Source organism: Nycticebus coucang, chromosome 2 (genome assembly GCF_027406575.1).
Source record: "Nycticebus coucang isolate mNycCou1 chromosome 2, mNycCou1.pri, whole genome shotgun sequence".
Taxonomy (NCBI): Eukaryota; Metazoa; Chordata; class Mammalia; order Primates; family Lorisidae; genus Nycticebus; species Nycticebus coucang.
The window spans coordinates 13378352-13402998 of record NC_069781.1 but is presented as its reverse complement, the minus strand read 5'-3'; the positions used below and the strand labels follow the sequence as shown (position 1 = coordinate 13402998).

The 24647-nt window shown below is 38.4% G+C and overlaps 1 protein-coding gene across 9 annotated transcripts in view; it reads right to left on the bottom strand.

Moving 5' to 3' along the window:
* DENND1A (DENN domain containing 1A) overlaps nucleotides 1-24647 on the bottom strand; it is a 536096-nt gene that overhangs the window by 390589 nt on the left and 120860 nt on the right. For 6 of the 9 annotated variants that reach the window (XM_053562903.1, XM_053562912.1, XM_053562946.1 and 3 more), the window contains exon 3: nucleotides 916-959. The exons of 2 other annotated variants lie outside the window; for them this stretch is intronic. In XM_053562903.1, coding sequence (XP_053418878.1) covers nucleotides 916-959 — 44 coding nt within the window. Of the gene's footprint in view, nucleotides 1-915; nucleotides 960-19198; nucleotides 19280-24647 lie in introns of all 9 variants that reach the window. One more of the 9 variants, XM_053562894.1, reaches the window with a different exon arrangement.

The window sequence follows — 24647 nt, the reverse complement described above, 5'->3', positions numbered from 1 at the left end:
TCATAATTATCCTGATTCAAAGACTTTAAACAGAAAAAATTAAAAGGATGTACTTCAGAGACTACTTTTTGTTTATAATATCCCACATGTGAAAGGTTTTTATAAAGTTGTCTTATACAGTGTAATCAAGAATGTTTTTATTTCAAAACTGCTTTTAAAAGTACATATTTGTAAGGTGCCCCCCAAAGTTACAAAACAGCTCCAATATTTCTCAGGACAGAAACTGGAATCCTGAACGTATAACCTAGAGCTAATGGTAGAGAGGAGAGCAACATACGTACTGCAGCACTATTTTGTGAATCAAATAAATAATTTATTATACTTATAGAACAGGCAAATACATACAATATATAATAGTTCCTTCCACTCCATTCTATGCCCAGAATTTGGATTGGAAGAACCAACCAACCAACCAACCTCCACTTTCATTACCAGAACTGCCCTCACCCTCAAGACCGTTACCACATGAGCATCTTCTCCTTCCAGTATTAACAGAACACATAGTTTATTATCTATTTCAAAATCCAGAAAAATGTCACCAACGTCCATCCTCCTCACCCTTTTATTACAGTGTTTCTGGACTGCTTAAATAGCATTAGAATAAAAAAGTTCACAGGCAATCCAAAAAGGACATCATGATGAACTGCAGCCGGGAACACACCTCAAAGTGAGAAGGGAAATTTGTGGCAGGTTTTCTTCCTTACTTTCTGAGCATTTACCCCCTGAAGGTAATACCCCAAATCTAGCACCAATGTTTTCAATCCTACTTTTACTTTTTGTCTTTGGTTCCTAATTACTGCTTTTCTTCCCTTCTAAAAATTCATTTATCTCTTTCAGTAAAAAGAACAGTAATAATATGTTGAACAACTCTGAAATAAATTTTGTCATGTAAAAAATTAATTACGCATTCCGAACCTGGTCACTGTAGTCCTCCGGGAATTGCCTCTGCACCTCAGGATCTGTAAATAATTGACAGATAATATTAATTGGCTTTGGATTAGTGAGCAAGCAGAGGATCACACATTAATATTTGATCAGAAGATGATAGCAGCCCTGGCAGGGGATCCAAGGGGGGCAGCTGAGGCTGCTATGTTGATGAGCACAAGGAAGGACTCAGTAAGGCACTCCCATTACCCTCCTCCAGAAATACAAAAAAGAAAAATTTTAAAGACCTGGTGCTACTGTTAACTTTAGACTATTACCTAATGCAAAAATCTTGCCAGCTGCAAATTGCCTTCAATACATTTTTCCAGAGAAAATGAGTCTTAAACCTGCTTGACTTTTCTTCTCTAATCAGAAGCCTCCTTTCCATAGTTACAGATGTGTGCTTGAGAAACCATCTTAGGCACCGGTTTCACACTGGGGGAGTGGGGGGAATAAGGGAAGAATTCTTTCAAGGAACAAATGCAAAACTCAACCACTTTTACAAATATATCTTTCCCCAAATGCTTATGAACTCTTTGAAAATGCAGATAAAATAAGATGAAATTTTCTTCAAAACAAAATCAATGCTTTTGGCTTATCAGGGTATACAAAATATATCAGAAATGATGTCCCACCTCACATATTTAGATTTGCTCAAAAACTATAAAAATACACAAGTAAAAATGCCTTTCACGACCATCTATTAAAAATGGAATTACTGACGGGATCACTTTATTCTTAAATTATAATTGCAAGATAATCCAATGCCATCTTCTCTAAATCAATAAAGAAGTGAACTAATTATAAGCTATTAGCACTTCACTTACTATTGATCAGAAAAACATTCAACCTTTTCTAATAAAAAGATTGATTCCTCAGAGACACATTAAGGGGAGTGATCAGAATAATATCTATTAGAGGAATCATATATCAATTCCAAAGGCTTATGGAAAAGCACAGTATGTGAGGGTCTCCCCTCTAACAGTGATCACAATGTGTTCTTCTCGCTTTTCATAGGTATTTTTAAAAACCACACTAAAATACTGGTTTACTTCTCTGTGAAAGTAAATCCATGTAAAAGTTAAAACTCTCCAAATCACAATACAGAATCGGAGTTCATTGTTCTTCAGTGGGGAAAAAAAAAAAAAAAAATCAAGAAAAGAAAACAGTAAGGGTCTGTCACATACTGCATTTGAATCCTAACAGACCAGTGTTCAAGTCATTAAAGCCCATGGATGTTACTCTTTAAAACTCAAGATGAGCAACAAAAGTAGGACTATTCCAAAGGTCACACCACAAGCAGCACTTCGCAAAATGTGTGATGCAAAAAAGTTGGAGCTCTCTGCAAACTACTTTACCTCCTGAAGTGTCTTATGATAGGCTTAAAAGTGGAGATCAGTGTCTTCCTTTACCCTCATCTTCAGCTTCTGGGAAAGCACCAATGACTTGTCTAGACTGTGACTATTAGAATTCTGGAGTAATATCCCTGCAATACCAATTCAGGGTTGCCCCAGTGGGCCAGATGAAGCTGCTGCTGCCTGTCTTCAGCCTGAAGGACTTGGCCCTTGCTGGGACAGAGGCCAGAGGGTGCTAACAGTGTGGTAGGAAAACTACTAGGCCTGCAGAGAAGAATTTGCCAGTAGGATACAAAGAAAGGGGCAGCCTGTTGCCTAACAAACCTCTGAGAGTGTGCAATAGGGGTGAAGGGGGAGTGAAGGAAGAGGAACAGGGGAGCCTACAAAAAGAAGGCAGTAGCTATAATTCCTGGAACATATATAAATAACTTCAAATCTGGCCTAGAGACCAAAAAAATGCAACTCTAAGCCACTGAGGGACATAATAAAACATAGGTTGGGAAAACCACAAAAAATATCTAAGCCTTATTCTTTTTCTTCCAATTGACATGTGGTTAACACTTATTCTTCAACTAGAAAACTTCATTCAGAAATAGCTCACATGTAAATGTTTGATATCGTGTCCTCTGTCTTGGAGTATAGTTTGTGCTTCTTGGGAAGCAAATGCCAAAGAAAATAAAACCAAAGACTATTTTTCTTTTGCCATTTTGTGAAGGGAAAAGGATCAGAAACCAAAACTCATAGTGTATTCTTCAATTAAAAGAAAAAGTTTCTTCTATCTAGGTGAGAGAAGGTTCTTAAACCTCTTTAATTGTACTACATTAATAACAACTTATATTAATAAGAAACTCATCATTTTAAAAATACATTTCATTTATATATACAATATAATAAAGTTGAAAAAAGAAAAGGAAAATGGATGAAAAGGAAAATCAACCTATCTTAACACGCTGAAGGCAAAGATGGCCATGGAATGCCAAGATGGAGACCGTTCAAAACTACACCCTAAAAACACTGCCTCTATGGTAGGCAACGTTTAACACCACCAATGAATTTCCTTCAACTGTCCTTAGACTATCCCTAAAATGAGGTCCCCGTATTTTAACCAAATAACGTTCCAAATTAACACATGCATTATTATTTACTATGATTCAAGCATAAAACTTTTAATTGCTTTTCACTAAGGCTCCTGATGTTTACAAAAAACAAACTTCATGTGTCCTTAACATTCTCTAAAGCAATACAGTACTTTAAAAAGAAAAAAAAGGTCAGAAGCAGAAAGCAATGCTTTTTAAACCAAAGTCCAACCTATAAACTTCCATTCAATTAGCTCAAAGATCCAGTCTGATAGTTAAAACTATCTGAAAGCCATTTTGTAAAAATTAACACAAAAACTACAAATAATTTGCTTGACTTTTCTTCAAATGTCTCTTTTATGCAGGAGGTTGAAATCTTTTTTCACGTTGAGTCAATCACAAAGCCATAATGTCACCAAAATATCGACATTAGAAACATCTGAGTTAAAAAGGTCCAAATACAATCTGCTTTTCTCAAGCAACACAACACCAGCCTTACTAACAGCTTCAGCATGGCACATGTACAAAATCTAGCACCCTGCCGTTAAGCAAACCGCCTTTAAATTTTCTGTCTGGCAGCAATCCACTTGCGTGTCTGTATGTTTTTACAAGTACTCTATGTATTTCATTGCGTCAGCTGCATTTCTTTGAGTTTTAAATGGTCTGGGAACATTTTATGAAATGTTCTATATCTTTATATGGAAAATAACATACACTGGAAAACTGTGCATCGGTCTAATATTTATATATCTATTTCTTTATCCACCACCAATGCCGTAATTGCTAGTGTTCCAAAATACCTTCTCACATTCATAAGCTCACCGCCAAATGTAGTGTCACCAAACAGCTAACTTTCAACGCAGAAATATCTGCAGAGAAGAGTACCATGGAAAAGGTAACATAATGTGCTTAGGCAACTGGCAGTCAGAATAGAGTTATCAGCACATGTCAAGGTCTTTCACTAAGAATCCTCCACCTGACAGAAAATTAAGAGCATAATACAGTGGTACACAGCACAATCTTCTTTCCTTACCTTCCCCTCTCCAGTAACTTTCTTCTGATTTGAGGAATAAGAGCCTTACAAACTTAAAAATCAATTTCATTATCGCCCAGGAAAATACTTTTCAGCTACAACAAAACGTTGCATTTAAAATACCTCGCCAACAACAGTCCACACATCTCCTAACCAACCAAACAGGCCAGGTGATGCTCCAGCACTATGGCTATCGAAGGATCTGTCTCCACAGAAACCTGTGCACCATTTTCTTTGAAGACCAGAAGCAGTATCCCCATATTTAAAACAGCCTTTTCACAGTATAGGATCCCCAGCCACACATTCTCAGTCAGGCACAGAACATGACCACATTTAAAACGCTGTGTCTCAACAGCAGCAAAAAACTGATCTCCAAAACGAACATGACTTACTTTGTTTCTTGTTTTAAAGAAAGGCTAGTTTTCTTCAATCTCAACAGTCTTAAGTTTTCTAGTCTTCTACTGTACATACTTTGAAATCTTTAAGATATACCAGACTGCCACAGGATGTTTAATTAATAGAATAAGAGTGTGGGCAAGACTTACTGGAAAGGTGCTATAAATTATTTTACACAGGCTCCAAAAACCTTAAGTTCTGCCTTAGGCTTAAAGTTCCTAGAAAACGTGGTAGACAGATCTTTTACAACAGAAATGCAAAATAATTCATAAAAGTACTGTGGTTATGTATGAGGGCTTATTTGTTCATCAGTAACTAGGGTATGTACACACACTCACAGACCTTATTAAATTATTTTCCTGTTTCCTTGTCACACCAATGACTCCATTTGAAGAGTCAAGGTATGACATATTTTTAAACTGATTATTTTAAAATACACTGAGTTCATTTTGCATGAAATGCATAACAACTGCATACTAACCAAATGTCATTCATTATCTTCTATAACTGGAGCTCTTTTAGGAAATTTAAGGGAAACTGCAAATGTAGCCGCTAACAACAGGAATCTACTTTGCTTTCACTTTGAAAATCCTAGGCAGAAAACATTATATTTCATGATTGAATTCACCCAAGCATTATCTCTAGGATGTTTCAGTCAATAAGAGATAAAATACTAAACCAATTTAAAAGCTTACAATTACAAAAATCAGCCCTAGGAAAGGCAAGGCTTTAACATTAGCTAACAATGATATAATCTCATTGTTCATTTTCATGGAGTTTAAGATACTATCTTCTCCTCCTCCCCACAACCATAAATGTTAATCCAAGCTGTAATCAGATTTAATTTTCCAGATGAGAAGATGGGAATATGCTGCAAACGGGATAAGAGTCCACTACGCTGCACTAAGGACGTTTTCAAATTTTACACACTAAACACGTGGACGCTCAGAAAATAGTCGAATAAACAAGTTGTACATTTTGAGGACAAGCTCAGTCTTCCTTAAAACTCACTCTGAAATCAGGTTTCTTTCAATCTTCAAAAAGAAAAGCTAATTTTTTTTTTTGCATAATGCAGAATTAAAGTTCCTTGAGAGTATGATCTGTGCTAAATAAAGAGCTTCAAGGATACTATCAAACCTATTAAAGCAACAAAAATTCAGCTTCATTTACTTTATGTTGTAAAATACCTGAATCATCAGCTCAGCAATTTAACTAAGCATAATTATTCTAGTAAATTATTCTATTTTTGACAGTTAAAATTTACTTATTAAAAACAATACATTTTCGAGAAGAAGGCTTCAAATGGTTTACATAGCTTAAAAAAAAAAATCACCATGTTTTCCTTTGCCTTAACAATGAAACTAAAAGGTTTGTGTTGCTTTTCCTTTTAAATTATACTCCTTCCAAAAAAAATTACTCTTTCTAAAATGCAGATTTGACCCTATAATTTCAGAGGAAGCTAATTCACAAATTAGGGGGAGAAATCATTTTGAAGTCCTTTAAACGAACATTTATTTGGTTTCTATGCACAAATAAAATGTGTTACTTAAAAAAAAATTATTCCAGGTTTAACTTTTTGCTCTGAAACAGGAAGACTGTTAGACAGAAAAACTTGAGTCATCACAATTTTTAACCATGATTCTAGTCTAGCATTTTCCCTCAACGTTGGAATTGAAAACATAATCGAATACAATTTCAGGGCAGCCAGCCTGACCATCAACACCTGTAACAAAACAAATAGCAATTATTTAAGGAAGGAGTGCAAAACCCACCTCAGTATGGCAAGAAATGGAGCTATTCACATGCCACCTTCTTCCTCAGACTCACACAGTCTGCCTTTCAGACATATCCTCCTCTGATGTGACTATTTACGTATAAACAGCAGACACTGACCTATTGTTTTCAGTTGTTGAAGTTTTGAATGTGGTACAGTTACCAATTAAGTGAATCAACAAGTCCTAAATGCATCAGCTGTTCCACATATAACAAGCCCATTGACATCACACAGTAAAATCCAGGGAGTTTCATCTTTCTTTCTAGAGATTGCTGGTAGATTTTAACCAGCAAAGGACCCTACTTACTTATAATTTGAAATATTTTTCACAACTAACTTCACGTAAAAAAGGAAGATCAGTCTCATCCTAAATCAAGCTTATGCCACATAAATTCCAAAAATGGAACCTAAGTGAAATTCCAAAGGGAGCTTTAAAATTGAAAAGCAAGAGTAGGGTGTGCTGGGGGTGGGGAAGAGGGGTCAGAAGAATATGCTTCCTTACAGTTACCTTTTTCCCCAGTGAATAGCTTAGCTTTCAAATTTCATTATTATTTAAATTAAATATTTAGGCTTTATTTAAATCAGTTCAAAGTCTGGAACTAATGTCTAAAATTTATCAAATTGATAAATAACAAATACAGATGAAGACTTTTTTAACCATTACAATCTCGGGCCTCTATGTAATTTTTCTGAGTTTTATCCCACCTTTTTGAATGAGTAACCTTAAGTGTCACATTTTTATGCCAATGTGAATAATTACTTTAGACTTAGCCTAAATGACAGCTGTGCCCTTTATGTACCACAAACGTGACATTACTGCATATGGCTTTCACAAATAGATATATCACATCTGTCAAATTAGGTGAAAAGAGATAATTATTTACTCAAATATAAAAACTCCTGATGGAGTACCCACTATTTGCCAGGCACACTGTGATAGACTTTTTATATGAAATTTCTGATTTTACCTTTGTGACAAAGTTATGCTATTAAGTCAATCAATTTTTTCATAGTTAAAGAAAGCAATAGGTTATCACTTGTCCAAAAGTTAGAAGATTAGCATTCATTCATGGTACAAATACTGTGATGGGGCTGCCCCCATTGATGAATAAGCTATGCTCCCCACCCTTCAGCAGTTCACAGTCTAACTAAAACTGGTAGAGAACCCTGGGAATTATTATTATTATTATTTTTTTTTTTTTTTTTTTTGGCCAGGGCTGGGTTTGAACCCACTACCTCCAGCATATGGAGCCAGCGCCCTACTCCTTTGAGCCACAGGTGCCACCCAAGAACACCGGGAATTAAACAAGCAGTTGCCAAGGGGCTTGGTAAGTGCTATGTTAGAAATCAGCACAGAGCACCTGGCCTTATCTTAAGAAGAGACAGAAAACGCTCCCAGAAAGAAGTGACAGAGCCAGGAGTAGAATCCAGGACTAGAACAAGCTCGTCTCCTGACACCACACGCCCCCTTCTGAGCACTATACAGAAAGTAGACAGTGAAGAGGTATTCTGTGAGGCCATGTCCCCTGTCTTAGCTTTGTCTACTACAAAATGTCTTGCCTATTATCAATACCCAACAAAATACCGTGGGCATAACAGAACAGAATGAAATAAACCCATTAACTACTATGTGTCTCTTTAAGTAGATGAAAGGCCAATTTCAAAATATCCAACTGAAAATAAGCCCTTGAACGCTACACACTTCCTACAGATCACATTGACATGTAGTAAGCACACCATAAATATTAGTTGTTTTTCTGTTATTAACCCCAATGGAGAAATAAACAAGCACTATAAATTAGATGGCTACAGACATATAGGTGTGCCTCAAATTGGAAATACATGTGTTCCCGAAATAAACTTTTATAAACCCAATTAAAATTTTCCCATTGCCTTCTATTGCTTACTTAGAAATGTTATAACTTTATCAGAAACCAATTTTCTCTACATTGTCAGTGGTTCCAAAATCCTTAAGCTACAGTTTATTTGCCTCCTGGCATCTGTTTTGCTAATGATCTGTAAACATCAAATACACTAGGGACTCTCCCAGATTTTACAGAAACCCTGAGGTAAATCTGTATAAACTGAAGGACCTTTCTGCTAATTCCTTTGCTTTCTAAGTTTGCATACTAGATTTCAGAAACAAAGTCACACCATACATTTTTTGCAGTAACAATTATAATAACATCAGCTACCATTTATTCAATGCCTAGGTATAATAGTCATTGTCGTAAGTGGCTTAATTTATTATTTTATTTAATCTTAACACTGCTGCCAGGTAAGTAGAAATATCCTTATTTTAAAAATAAGAAAAGTGTTCATTAGTGTACAAACAAATTCACAGAGTGAAGTAACAAGCTGGGATTTCAGCCTGGATCCATCAGACTCCAAAGAATCCAACACTGACTTTCCTTTTCGGCTTTATTTATTTACATCCTCCTGTTGATCTGTCTTCTAGTCATTATTATGACTCAACAATAAGAATACATCTGGACAAATAACTAAAACATGTTGCCATAAAACAGGCCTTAGCAGATTATGAATGAGAGCTTTCCAACGTCTTTGTTTAATTCCTTTCCCAAGTTCAGAATATAAATAAAATGACTCCAAAGTAACTAGCACTCAATTCAATAAGTAATATTTAAAAGACAAATTCATATTACGAACTTAGAATAATTTTGAAGACTAGGGGTTATCATTGTATCATCTATGAAAAAATCCATTTGCTAACAATGAATAAGAACAAAGAGGAAATGTTTTCCTACTTAAAAAACTGTGTTTCTAAGTACCTCTAAACCATGGTGAGAACCCCAGGGCTAAAACCAAACCAGTGCAGACAGTATAGATAAAACTGACAGGCTCTGCAGGGGAAACGCACTAAGTCTGTCAACCAGGAGACTTTGTTTTACCAAAATTTTGCCTCTCCCCTACTGGGACCACGCCCTTGGGCCTAACCCTTACATGTACCATTATAATGAGAAACACAGCTATATTCTGTGTCACTTTTTAAAATTGTGGTGAAATACATAACATAAAATACATAACATAAAATTTGCTATTTTGTCCCACTAAGAGCACTGTTAGTGCTCCACTGTTGCTCCACAATCACCACCTTCCATCTCCAGAAATTTTTCATCTTCCCTAACTGAAACTCTGAACATATTAAACACCAACTCTTCATCACCCCCTTCTCCAGTCCCTAGCATCCACCATTCTACTTCCTGTTTCTATTAATGTGACTACTCAAGGTACCTTATATTCATCCTTTCATGACTAGCTCCTTTCAATTAGCAGAAGGTCTCGGAGGTTATTCATGATGCAGCATGCATAATAATTTCCTTTTCACTGATGGATAATGTCCCACTGTGTGTACCCACCACATCGCTGGCCCATTATTCTGTCGATGGGCACTGGGGTTACTTCTACCTTGGGCTATTTTGAATAGTGCTGCTATGAACACGTGCATACAAATATCTGCTCAAGTCCCTGCTTTTATGATACTTGTTTGGGTATATATCCATAAGTCAAACAGTCGGATCGCACAGTGATGATACATTAATTTTTCGGAGGATTTATACCACCTTTAATGTTTGAAGACCTTTATGATGTAAAGCTGTCACAACTGCCTAGAATCCTTAGTCTAGCCATGAAGGCCAGCACACCCAGTTTCATCTCTAGCTCTTAAATAGGAATCCTAAATCCAGCCAGCCTAATCAATTCAATTTCCCACAAAACTTGACATGCTCTGCTCATCTTTCTCCTCTGTCTAAATCAGACCCTTTCAAAAGATGGGACTTAGGCATCGCAATTTATAAATGTAGCCAATTGTTTAGTCTTATATGAATTAACAGTCAATCACAATCACACTGGTATCCTTAAAAGACAACCATGTGCTCCATCAAAAGTGCAATGAATTTTAATTCACATACGTTGGTCCCCAACTCACGAAGCTCTTACTTGCTTTTGGCTCTCACAGCCAGCCAGCAGCAAAACTCTCATCTTCTTCCCCACACATTCCCTTCGTGTTCTTACTGCAACCAAATACTGGCTTCCTCTGGGGGCCTCTCAAAGTAGGGCCTTTCTTCCCTCCTCCTCCTCCCACGAGCCTACAGATGGTACAGGTGGCCTCTGTTTCTGTTGCCACTTCCAGACCATTTTCCCCTCTTATTCTCCAAAACCCAAACTGACTTCAGGTCAGCAGACTATATTTCCCTCCCCACTCTGCTTTCCTGTCATCTATTAATCCCAGGGTTACTCTGAAACTTACCAACAGCCTTTTACTGCTAACATCAATTATCAATCCTTAGGCTTGACCTGTGAGCACCATTTTACACCCAAGATTGTTTCCACCTCCTTGAATCACTTTCTCTCCTCACGTGGCTTCCAGAGCAGCCCACTCTCCTGCCTCACCGGCTTCTCCCCAGGCTTGTGATGATCTCGTCCTATTGAAGGGTTCCAGAGTTCAGGACTTGGACTTCCTCACTTTTCTTTCTTGAAGCCCTCCTTTGCTGGTCTTTTTCAGTCTCATCACTTCAGATACAAATACGCACTGTCAACTTGAAATACATTTATTTATCCAGCTCAGATTCTTCCAACTTCTCATTTATCTAGATGTCTGCTCAACATCTCTGCTTGACATCTCGAATTTAACACATCCAAAACTGAACTCCTGATCTTTCTCTCACATCTCAGATCCAATGTGTCGGCCAATCCTATCAACTAAATCTTCAAAATATATTCAAGTTGTAACCATTTCCCTTCATCTCCATCACTATTAGCCTGATCTAAGCCACCATCATTTTCTACCTGGATTACTACAATATCCTCCTAACAGATTTCCCTGCTTCTGGCTCCAATTTCTTACAGTACATCAAAATAGCAACCAAAGGAATCCTGGAAAACCCAAGTCCTCTAAAATGTCCTCCCTTCATCAGTGACTCTCTGACATCACTTCCTACAATACTCTCCTCTCCTAACTATGTTCCAGCCTCACTGGTTTACCCGTTGTTCCTCAAACATGCACTGTGCATCCATCCACTTCATGGCCCATGCCCTTGATGTTCACTCCGTCCAATAAATATCAAGGAATGAGGCACACTTTCAGTTCCTTACTCACAACTCAGTTTCCCGATATATAATTTCCTTATCCTCACCATTCTTTATTCCCCTTTCCTGTGTCATTTTTCTCCTTAGAGCATTTTATATCTAAAATGTTATAAACAGTTTGTGTTTCCTTTTTCCAAAATGCTTTTGACCCAAAACATTTCAGATTTTTTTCAAATGTTAGAATATTTTATATACAGAATAAGATATCTTGGGGATGGGACCCAAGTCTACACACAAAATTCATTTATGTTTCATGAATACCTTATACGCACAAATAGCCTAAAGGTCATTTTACAAAACATTTTTAATACTTTTGTGCACAGAACATTTGTTTACATTGAACCAGGAGAAAGCAAAGGTGTCCCCCCATCTCAGCCATCACATGGACAATCCGTGGTCATTGGCACCACCATCATTCCTGACTCTGAATTTACATGCTACTGATAAGCAATCAATTTCTTATACTTACTCACATATAAGCACTTAACCTGAAAAATATGGGATACCATTAACAGAGTGAAAAAATAATGTGTTCAGGGTAACTTGTGGCATCACATTGGCACCGGGAACGCTGTTTTAGATTGTGGAGCATTTTGGATTTCAGATGTTCAGACTAGGGATGCTCAACTTGTACTTTCTGATCTGTTTTTCCCAACTACAATATATGCTTTATGAAGGCAGGGATCTTTGCCTGTTTTTTTTTTTTTCACTACTATATCCCCAGTACCTGGAATAGGGTCTAGCATATAAACACTGAATGAATGAAAATAGCAATGATGGTAGAAAGGGAGCAAAAATTCAAATACTCCTTTTGAATGTGTCAAAAGCATAATGAAAGTCCACACTCTCCGCCAGCGATTTTCAGGGGTTACACCAGTGTTACAGCACACTGGAGTGTCCTGAAAGGATCTGAGATATACTGCGAAATTTTAAAAAAATCATTAAATTATTTTTGAAAGAAATTCAAAACATAGTATATATTTTTTATTCTTTCTTGGATCAACATAATTTAAGTGTGCCTTGGAAATTTAACTATAGGTTCAAGTGTGCTGCGAGATAAAAAAGGTTGAAAAACACTGTTGTACACACCAGTAATTCCACATCTCAAAATCTATCCCAACGCAATAACCTGAAAAGTAAGTAATTGTTTAATGTTTATTTCAAGCTATTTCAAAAATTGGAAGGGAAATACTAACAACCAAGTGACACAATATTTACATCACCATTAAAATCAGATGGTGTTTGTAACACAGGGAACCATTAATATCATTGCATTATGAAGAATTAACTCAAAATAGAGTTTAAATATTTGTGATATTGCAATAGTAATTATTTTTTGAGTGTTTTAAAACAAGATTAAAAGTTAACTCACCCAAATGGTTGGTTAGCTATGAGTCTTTGAGTTGTAAAGTTATTGGTAATGTTTTTGCCTTATTTTCTAAATTTTCTACATTTTTAACAAAGTTCAGAAATTTTTTTAAATGAGCTTTGTAAATAAAGAAATATGTTCTTGGGAAATTAGATTGAAGTGACCCACTACAGCTTATACTATCCCCATCTGCCTCTTCCAGGAATCCACCTCTGACATCAGCCCACACTGGTTTTCTCTCTAAGTTTCTATGATATTTACTATTTTGAGGCATCATAAATAATTCTGTGCTTGCACCCAAGCAGAGTGCCCTGCACACCACTGGATGAATTGAATTTACCCTGACTTTTGCTTATTAAATTTCCCAGAATAGATTAGTTTAGGGGTATTTAGACCTGTAGCCAAGTCTCCTCCAAAAGACTTCATGAAATGCCTATTCTGTGTCACACACTGTGACAGGCATAGACCAGACCACATCACTTAAGTTTCACAACTCTTTGACTCTACAAAGTACATGTTAAGCCCAGAAGACTAGGAGAGGTGAGATCACTGATGGTAAATACAAAAGCCATCACTTAAACTCACAGATTTAACTCTAAAACATATTCTGACTGTCTTGCTTATCAAACTTCAGCATGCATCAAAATCTCATGATGGGCTTGATCCAGTGTCTATTTCAGTCGGTCTAATGTAGTGCTTAAGAATTTGGATTTCTAACAAGTTCCCAGGTAATATTGATGTTACTGGTTTAGGAACTACACTTTGAGAATTACTATTATACAGACTTGACTTTTTTTTTTTTTTTTGTAGAGACAGAGTCTCACTGTACCGCCCTTGGTAGAGTGCCGTGGCATTACACGGCTCACAGCAGCCTCTAACTCTTGGGCTTACGCGATTCTCTTGCCTCAGCCTCCCGAGTAGCTGGGACTACAGGCGCCCGCCACAACGCCCGGCTATTTTTTTTGTTTTGTTGCAGTTTGGCCGGGGCTGGGTTCGAACCCGCCACCCTCGGCATATGGGGCCGGCGCCCCACTCACTGAGCCACAGGCGCCGCCCACAGACTTGACTTTTAAAAAATAATAGGCTTGTGCATGTAGCATAGTGGTTACGGCTCCAGCCACATACACCAAGGCTGTCGGGTCCGAACCCAGATCGGGCCTGCTAAACAACGACAATTTGCAACAAAAATAGCGGGGCATTGTGGCGGGCCCCTGTAGACCCAGCTACTTGGGAGGCTGAGACAAGAGAATCGCTTACGCCCGAGAGTTGGAGGTTACTTTGAGCTGTGACACCACAGTGCTCTACCGAGGGCAACATAGCAACACTCTGACTCAAAATAATAATAATAAAATAATAAATAACAACGACAACAAAGAAAACTAGCAATAGGAATCCACACATCAAAGTTCCTTAGAAAAGGTGAAATGTCTTTAATTCTAGCCTTCTAGTCTCAGGTCAGGCATTATTTCTCAGAGAAAGTTCTCTAACCACCTTCCCCCTAACCCCGCTCCCCCTGGCAGGTTAAGCACCACCGGCCATGTGCTGATCCTAAACTAGCTGTTAGGTTGGCTAACTTGACATCTATTACAACTGCCTTCTCTATAGGTCCTCCAACATTGCAGGGTCCAGAAAGCTGAAATCTTTCCCTAAGGCCCTGCTACTAGGATACTGGCTGTGAGTCGGGCTCTGCCAATGAGAAGTGGGGAGCCACAAGGTAACACAAGAAACCCATTTTCCTGATGCAGAACTAGCAGGAATGGCAGGATGATTTCTACTATCTTTAAGCGGACCTTGACTAACATGCACCCTACACACAGCTCGGCGCTAGTACTTGCCACATTGGACTATAATTTTCTGTGTACTTGCTGACCTCCTCCTGGGACTACTCACTGCTTTGGTAAAACACCCACGTCTATAAGCTTCCTTTAGGACGCTTGTAAAGGAAAATGGAACCTTAAGAACCGTTAAAGGAAAAGGGTTCTGAGGAAACCACTTCTTTCTGGTTTTCTGTATAACCACTCACTTGATAGAGTTAACAAGCCTCTCACAAAAACAGAAAGCAGGGTGGCACTTGTAGTTCAGTCGGCAAGGGTGTTGGCCACATACACCTGGGGTGGTGGGTTCGAACCCAACCCGGGTCTGCTAAGCAACAATGACAATTGCAACCAAAAATTAGCCGGGCGTTGTGGCAGGCACCTGTAGTCCCAGCTACTTGGGAGGCTGAGGCAAGAGAATCACTTAACCACAAGAGTTTGAGGTTGCTGTGAGCTGTGATGTCAAAGCACTCTACCCAGGGTAACAGCTTGAGACTCTGTCTCAAAAAAAAAAACAGAAAGCAATTGTAAAATCCTTTCAATGAAGTAAAATTCTAAATTTAAGCAGCAGTGGCTACTGAAATATCATTCTATTTATGCCTTTTTAGTTTAGGATTTAGGAAGTCTGAACACTGAAATAAATATTTGCCATTAAGAAGTACAATAATTAGCTGAACAACTGCCCTAAACTAAATCTACTCATCTGATATAACAATAAGAATTTTATTTTATTTTTATTATTATTTTTTTTTTTGAGACAGTGTCTCACTGGGTTGCCCCAGGTAGAGTGCGATGACATCATAGCTCACAGCAACCTCAAACTCCTGGGTTCAAGTGATCCTCCTGCCTCAGCCTCCTAAGTAGCTGGAACTACATGTGCCCCCCACAATGCCTGGCTAGGGTTTTGTTGGGCGGGGGGGTTGTTTATTTTTAATAGAGATGAGGGTCTCACTCTTGCTCAGGCTAGTCTTGAACTTCTGAGCTCAGGCTATCCACCCACCTTGGCTTCCCAGAGTGCTAGGATTACAGGCAGGAGACCCTGCACCCAGCCAATAAGAATCTTAAAGACTCCTTTTGTCCTCTCTGCCTGACTCTGCTTCATGACTTTCACTTCATAACCTAGAAGGGTTCTCCCCTCTTGCCATTAATCTAAACCCCCCACTTCTATAAAGTCTTCCATTTCAAGAACCGATAATCCTATATGAGGCAGCAAATAGATTCCAGGGTTAGGGTAACTCTGCCCTAAAGATCACTCCTCCTCAATTCGCATTTCTTCAACAGTCTCACGCCTGTGGTCTCATGATGCTTATCATCACGAATGTCTTTCATGTTACAAGGCAACTCTTCTGGGTAGAATTCATCATCCTGCCCCTTCCTCTGGACGCTTAGTCCAAGGTGACTGACAGGAGAGAACAGGCTCAGTGGAGCCAGGTGAGGAGCCAGGGCTCAGGAAACAGAGCACACAGAAAACACGGGGTGCTGGGGGAGGCAGGTTAAGAGGACAGTAAAAGGCAGGTACACAATCAGGTTTTTAAAAAAGCAGCAAGAAAACCATCCAAACCCCCATGATGCCTGTAATTCACTGTCAAATTTTCAGTAACTATTCTCCCAGCTCTTCCCTAAGACTGGACAAAGATCTTCAGGGAATCAGCTGATGCCCAGGTGCACTGAGATAAAGAGGCAGCCGCAAAAGCAGCCTTCTTATTGCTCCTCTCAGACTCACTCGCAGTCCCTCACATCTGTATCTCTGAATTAACACAACCCTGAGAATAGGCATGGGGCTTTGTCAGGGTTGGTGCTTCTCAGCTGTGATCCAGGAGTGGGGAAAGGGTAATAGGATGCAACAAGCAGTGCCGTGCTATCCTAGGCACCGATGCGATCCTTTTCCTACACATCCTGCGGGGCATCCTGGTGGTGTCATTATAGCCCTATATTAGCACCACACTGTTCAGCTTGCATTCCTTCCTCCAGTATCCCTCCCTGTGGAAGAAAATCCCAATACTCCTGCCTCTGTGGCTCTACTTACATGACCACATGTAGATATGCTCCTCCCGGCTGCCCCTGACATATACAGGATTGTGGAGGGGAGAAGAGAAAGCTGAAAACTCCGAGGGCTAATGCAGCAGGTAGAAAACTGCCTGCTGATTCCAGACTATTCCCTGAGGAGTTGGTATGGGATGGTGACAGGACTAGTTTTCAATAGTGGCTCTTGTACTAATTAGCTGTGTGACCTTGTGAGGGTTACTTAGGCTTCCTGTGTTCAGTTTCCTCATCTGTAAAATGGGGATGAAGATCACATCTATAGGGTTTCTATGAAACAATACATTGAAAGACGTTAAACTAAGGCCTGGTATGTGATAAGCTGTATATTTCAGACAATACTATCATCTTTCATATTATTTTCCATAATAATGCAGCAAGTTAGAAGGAAAATGACCACAGAAGTCAGTCCTGAATTAGAATCGTGACTACAGTACTTATCAGCTGATGATCCTGGACATATTTCTCTAGCTTAGGCATAATATCTGCGTCCCAGAACATTCAGGATTAAGTAAAATAATGAATGTAAAGCATTTTAAACAGAGACCAACATCTAGTAGATTCTTAATACATGCTCTTTTTTTCCCTTGTAATGGTTAATGTTAGGTGTCAATGTGACTGGATTAAGGAATGCCCAGATATCAAACGATCTATGAACCAAGTGTATGGTGCCCCATGATCATACATAATGTACACAGCTATGATTTAATATAAATAAATAAATAAATAATAAATAAAAAAAAAGGAACGCCCAGATAAATGGTAAAGCATTATTTCTGATTATGTTTATGAGGGTGTTTCCAGAAGAGACTGATATTTGAATCAGTGGACCCAGAAGATCTGCCCTCATGGGCAGTGTGGGATGGGTGGGCATCATCCAATATGTCAAAGGCTCCAGTAGAACAAAAAGGCAGCAAATTGGCTCTCCCTTCTGGAGCTGGGACATTGTTTTTCTTCTCCTTCCCTTGGACATCAGAACTTCAAGTTCTTGGACCTTTGGGTTTATACCAGCAGCTCCAAAGGTTCTCAGGCCTTTGGCCTTGGACTGAGTTACACCATGTACTCCCTTGGTTCTCAGGCCTTGGGATTCAGGCAGAATTATACCACCAGCTTCCCTGGTTCTCCAACTTGCAGACAGCATAAGGTGGGATTTCTTGGTCTCCATAACCACATGGGCCAATTCCCATAATAAATCCTCTCTTTTATAGCTATGTATATTATGCACTATGTTGGTATCCTATTCATTCTGTTTCTCTAGAGAATGCTAATATACCTTCCAAGGTCACCTGTATGTAGAAGGTATATAAAAATAATAATCAGCTTCTGAAGTACCAACTACTCAGTTCCTCTCTGACTCCCTGCTTACTCCTAACTGGAGTAACCAAAGCTCTGCTTCTGAGCTGACCTGGAATGCTGGTCCTTCCTGGTCAGCCCTGCTGTATTGTTGCTCCCATCCCTTTCCCAGTGAGGTATCTGATTTCTTACATTTGTCCTGTTAGCCCCATTAGGCTGAATTGGAGCTCTTACTAAGTCACACTAGAGCTGCTTACCAAGAAGGTCCACCTTGAGGACTAGAAGTATGAGATTGTCAAACTATCCTGACATTTTCCTTCCCAAGTGAAGAAAAGAGACCAGTGAACAGTAGATCCATTAATTGCAAGATTATTTATTGCACACCCACTATTAGTAGTGTAATAGGCACTCAGAGGACACTGAGAGACATGACCTTTGATCTCACCTGAATTTGCCCAGGTAAAACAGCAATTAGGATCATTTTGAAAGGAAGAATGAGCAGGTAGATTAAGGATCCTCATTCCTAATCAAATGAGATAAGAAAGGTAGTAGCCTCTGCCAGAAAATTGCATTTGCTCCCCTCTCCCATACTAACACAATCTAGAATTGTCTAGGAAGCCAATATTTCAATTTACCCCCCGCCCCTTTTTTTTTTGGATATGGAGCCTCACTCTGTTGTCCTGGTAGAATGTAGTGGTGTCATCATAGCTCACTGCAACCCCAAACTCCTGGGCTTAAGCAATCCTCCTGTGTCAGCCTCCCAAGTAGCTGGGACTACAGACATGTGCCACCTCACCTGGCTAATTTTTCTATTTTTAGTAGAGACAGATTCTTACTCTTGTTCAGTTCAGCCTGGTCTGGAACTGCTGAGTTCAAGGGATCCTCCTGCCTTGCCCTCCCAGAGTGCTAGGACTATAGGTGTGAGCCACTGCTCCCCACCCACAGTTTGAACTTAAATCCTTGAATCCTTTTAGCCTTCTCACTTGAAGAATTGATTAGATCATGTTAAGCAACCGACCTGGCCTCTCATTCCCCTCATACATCCAAAGTTGAAGGCACTTCTCAAGGAGATGGACACCGCACTTGACACCCTGCCGCCCTGCCAGAAAAGGAATGCAAAGAGGTGCTGAAGGTTTACAATCCCCTAAACTTATCTCATTTCCCTCCCCCAAGATTAGCCAAGGTTAAAAGTGTGAGAAACATCTAGAGAGTTGAAGGGTTGAGGGAAACAAACACTCTCCTATATTTTAAAAGAATGGTTGGATGAAAAGTAATTTGGTATAATCTGCAGCACAAATAGAACCAATTTTAAATGCCCAGGCCTTTTTTTTTCTTTTGCCCACACCTTTTATTCCACCAATTCTAGGAAAGTATCCATGAAACTCATGAAGGTCATTGTCTTCTACAAAGAAGTTCATTACAATGCTGTTTGAAACAATGAAAATATGAAACCACCTAACTATATCAAAAAGGCAATGGTTAAATAAATTATGGTAAAGTCACATAATATAACATGAAAGAGTCATTAAAAGTGATTTAGGAGGATGTGAAACTGGAACTCAGACTGGCATACCCACAACAGAAAACTAGTTGACAATATCTAATAAAGCTAAACATACATCTACCTTATGACCTAGGTATTCCAATTTTAGGTATATACCCAAGAGAAACAAGAGCATAAGTTTAACCAAAAGACAGATACAAACCTATTGCTCCTAAGCTACAGTTTGTTTATCCCTTTACCAGTTGTGTGTACAAAATAAAAAAAAAACACAAAATATTTATTGATAATACAAAAAACAAAAAGTGTCCATTGTCAGAATGATGAACAAATGGTGCTTTATTCATACAGTGGAATACTATATAGCAACACATACAACCACATTAATGAATCTCATAGACATATTTTGGAAAAAAGAAACTAAGGGATCCCATTTAAATGACATTTATCTGCATATAGCGATAACAAACAATAGTTACCTCTGGGGGAGGGGTAGGAAGGGGAAGGGAAGAGAACAAGATAGTCTCCTAGTGACTGGGCTTGGTGGCTCACACTTGTAATCCTAGCACTTTGAGCGGCGGAGGTTGGTGGATGACTTGAGCTCAGAAGTTCAAGACCAGCCTGAACGAGAGCAAAACCCAGTCTCTACTAAAAATAGGAAAACTAGATGGGTGGTGTGGTGAGCGCCTGTAGTTCCACCTTCTTGGGAGCCTGAGGCAAGAGGATCACTTGAATCCAAGAGTATGAGGTTGCTGTGAGCTATGACACCACGGCACTCTATCCAGGGTGGTAAAGTAAGACTCTGTCTCCAAAAAAAAAAAAAAGATAATCTTCTAGGGTCTCAATCTGGGTCGAGGTTACACACGTGTATACATGCATCAAGCCGCATTAAGATGTATGGACTTATCTCTTTGCTAAACCTCAATATATTTTTACAATATACAACTACGAAGGACATGAAGAACGTCCTTTTTAATAATTTTTAGTTGAACCTCTGATATATAGTCGAGTGTCACTTAATGACAGGGATGTATGCTGAGAAATGCACCATTAGGCAATTTTGTTGTTGTACAAACACCGAGTGTGCCAACACAAACTTAGAGTAACACAGCCGGGGCTTCATGGTATAACCTACTGCTCCTCGGCTACAAACCTGTCCAGCATGTTATGCTGAATGTGTAGGCAATTGTGACTACATAAACATATAATAAGCTAAAAATACAATATTACAGACTTATGGTACCACCATCATATATGTGGCGTGTAATTACCTGAAAAGTTATTAAGCCACACGTGACTGTACTTTTATATTGATTACAATAGCTATAACAAATATTGACTTTTTTAATAAGCTGACTTTGGGATGTTTTACAAATCATATAAATGACCCATTTCAAAAGCACAAGTCAATGATTTTTCTAAAATTTACCAAATTGTACCATCACCATTTACCATTGTACCATCATCATAAATAAGTTACAGAATATTTTCATCACCCCAATGAAATCCCTCCTGACCCTTTATTGTCAATCCTTTCTCCTACTCCGAACAACCGCTCTGTTCTCTAGATTTGTCTCTTATAGACATTCTTCTAAGTGGGATTGCACGGTGTGCCATCTGTGTCTTGCTCCATTCAATCAGTGTAATATTTTTGAAGTCTGTCCATGCAGTAACATATACCAGTAGCTTGTTCCTTTTTATAGCTGAATTGTATGCCACTGCATGGATATACCACATTGTTCACCAGCTGCTGAACACAACTGGTCGTTTTTTTGCCATGTTTCTATTTATAAACTAAGATAAAGCACCACTTGCCATCCTTATCTCATTCTTCTTCCCTTCCCGAAGTAACCATGACATTCTGAAGACCCAGAAGTCCGCCCCGCCCCCCCGCTGGTGGTCTTGGTACCTTTATGCTTTAATATATATAAATGGCACCATAACAAAATAGAGTTGTTTTGTATTTTTAACATTTATATGTCTGGTATATTATATATAATATTTTAACCTTTTTTTCCTCACAATTCTATTTTGGAGATCTATTCTTTGGTTTTTTCTATTTTCATATATTTAGGGGTACAAGTGCAGTTGTGTTATGTAAATACAACTTTAAAGTGGTGAAGTCTGGGCTTTTAGGGCACCCGTCACCTGAACAGTGCACTACACAATAGATAATTTTCATCCTTCATTCTCCCTCCCACCTCTTGGAGTCTCCAGTGTCCATTGTTCCACTCTGCCCATGTGGGTCTGTTAGTGAGCTCCCACTTAAAAGTGAGAACATGTAATAATTGACTCTTTGTTTCTGAGTTATTTCACAGAATATAACCTCCAGTTCTATTCATGTTACTGCAAAATACATGATTTTCTTCTTTTTTTATGGCTGAGTAGCCATACTGGTATATACACACCACATTCTCTGTGTACAATCATCTGCTAATGGACACTTGATTTAGCTATTGTTAATAGCACTGCAGTACCCATACATGTGTAGACATTTTTTCATAAAATACTTTTTTGGGATTTCTAGATCCAATGGTAGATCTACTTTTAATTCTTTGAGAAATCGCCACACTGTTTTCCACAGAGGTTGTACTATTTACATGCTGACTAACAGTGTATAAGCATTCTTTTTTCTCCTCATTGTTTACAGCATCTATTGTGTTTTTACTTTTTAATAATGGCAATTCTGACTTGTGTAAGGTGGTACTTCATTGTGGTTATAATTTGCATTTCTCCAGTGATCAGTGATTTGGAGCATTTTTTCATATTTTTTTCTTTTTGGCGATTTGTATGTCTTTTGAAAAATGTTTAATATGCCCAGTGTATATTTTTGTTGCCTTTGCTGATCAGTTGGCTGTTAAGTGTGTGGCTTTATTTCTGGGTTCTCAATTCTGTTCCACTGATCTATGTGTCTATCTTTATAGTAGTACCAGGCTATCTGGGTTAGTATAGCCTTGCTGTATAATTTGAAGTCAGGTAATACAATGCTTCTAGCTTTATTATTTTTGATTAAGATCACTTTGGGTCTTCAGGCTCTTTCCGTATGAAATTTAGAATTGCTTTTCCTAATTTTGTGAAAAATGACATTGGTAACTTAATAGAAATCACTGAATCTGTACATTGGTTTGGACAGTATTGGCACCTTTATAATACTAATTCTTCCAATCCATGAACATGGGATGTTTTTCCATTTGTTTTTGTCATCCATGATTTCTTTCATCAGTGTTTTATATTTCTTCTTGTACAGATATTTCTCCTCATTTGTTAAATGTATTCCTAGATAACTTATTTTTTGTGGCTATTGTAAGTGGGATTGAGTTCTTGATTTGGTTCTCAGCTTAATCGTCATTGGCATATAGAAATGCTGCTGAGCTTTGTATGCTGATTTTGTATCCTAAAACTTTTCTAAAGCCACTTATCAAATCTAGAAGTCTTTTGGAAGAGTTTTTAGGCTTCTCTGGGTATCACATCATATCATCAGCAAACAGAGATTAATATGACTCCCTCTTTTCCAATTTGGATGGCTTTTAATTCTTTCTCTTGCCTGATTGCTGTGGCTAGGACTTCCAGTATTATGTTGAGTAAGAGTAGTGAAAGTGGGCATCCTTTTCTTGTTCCAGTTCTCAGGGGGAAATGCTTTCAGTGTGATGTGGTGGCTGTGGATTTTTCATATATAGTTTTTATTTTTTGAGATATGTTCCCTCAATGCCTAGTGTGTTGAAAGTTTTTACCAAAAAGAAATGCTGAATTTTATCAAATGCTTTTTCTGCATCTCTTGAGATGATCACATGGTTTTGTTTTCATTCTGTTTATATGGTGAATCACATTTATTGATTTATATTGTTTTGAACCATCCTTGCAGTCTTAGAATAAAAGCTGCTTGACCATGGTAGGTACATATCAACTTGGTGTCCCACTGGATTCAGTTTCCTACTATTCATCAGGGATACTGGCATAGTTTTTTTCATTGTGTCCTTGCCTGGCTTTGGTATCTGAGTGGTATTGACTTAGAAGAATGAGTTAGGGAGGATTCCCTCCTCTGGATCCATTCATTTTAACTGCTCTATTCATTCCCCTATTGGTGGTCATTTAAGTTTTCAGTATTTTTCCATTGCAAAAAGGAAACCATAAAAAGCTGCTATGAGCATTCTTGACTCTGTCCCTTTGTGCACAAGTGAGAATTTCTCTACAATGTATACTAAGAAAAGTGTTGGCTCCTAGGGCATGAGTGCCTTCTATTTTACTAGGCATTACCAAAGCACTTAAGAGTTTCTTGCTCCCCCCGCCCAATTCTTACCAATACTTGTATTACACACATCTGTCACTCTCATGTATTAAATAGTATCTCATGATATTCATTATATGTCCTTGACTTTTATTGACATAATTATTTTCATATGATTATAAACCATCTGAATTAGTGACTCTGGGGTTTTTGCCCTCTTTTAAAATGTATTTATGTCTGGGTGGTGCCTGTGGCTCAAAGGGGTAGAGCGCCGGTCCCATATGCCGGAGGTGGCATGTTCAAACCCAGCCCCAGCCAAAAAAAACTGTGCAAAAAAATAAAAAATAAAAATAAATAAAAATTAAAAAAAATGTATTTATGTCATTCCTTATCTATTCTGATTCCTACGCCTAGCACAAATTTTCCTTCAATCTTATATTTTTCTTTATTTTTGTTATAGTTTCTTTTGGTGTACCAAAATTTTTATTTATTTATTCTTTATTTTATTATTATTATTTATTTTTTTTTTGAGAGAGAGTCTCACTTTGTTGCCCTCAGTAGATAGCTCACAGCAACCTCAAACTCTTGGGCTCGAGTGATTCTCTTGCCTCAGCCTCCCAAGTGTTTGGGTCCACAGGCACCTGCCACAATGCCCAGCTATTTTTAGAGACAGGGCCTTGGGCCTTGCTCTTGCTCAGGCTGGTCTGGAATGTAAGAGCTTAGGCAATCCACCCGCCTCAG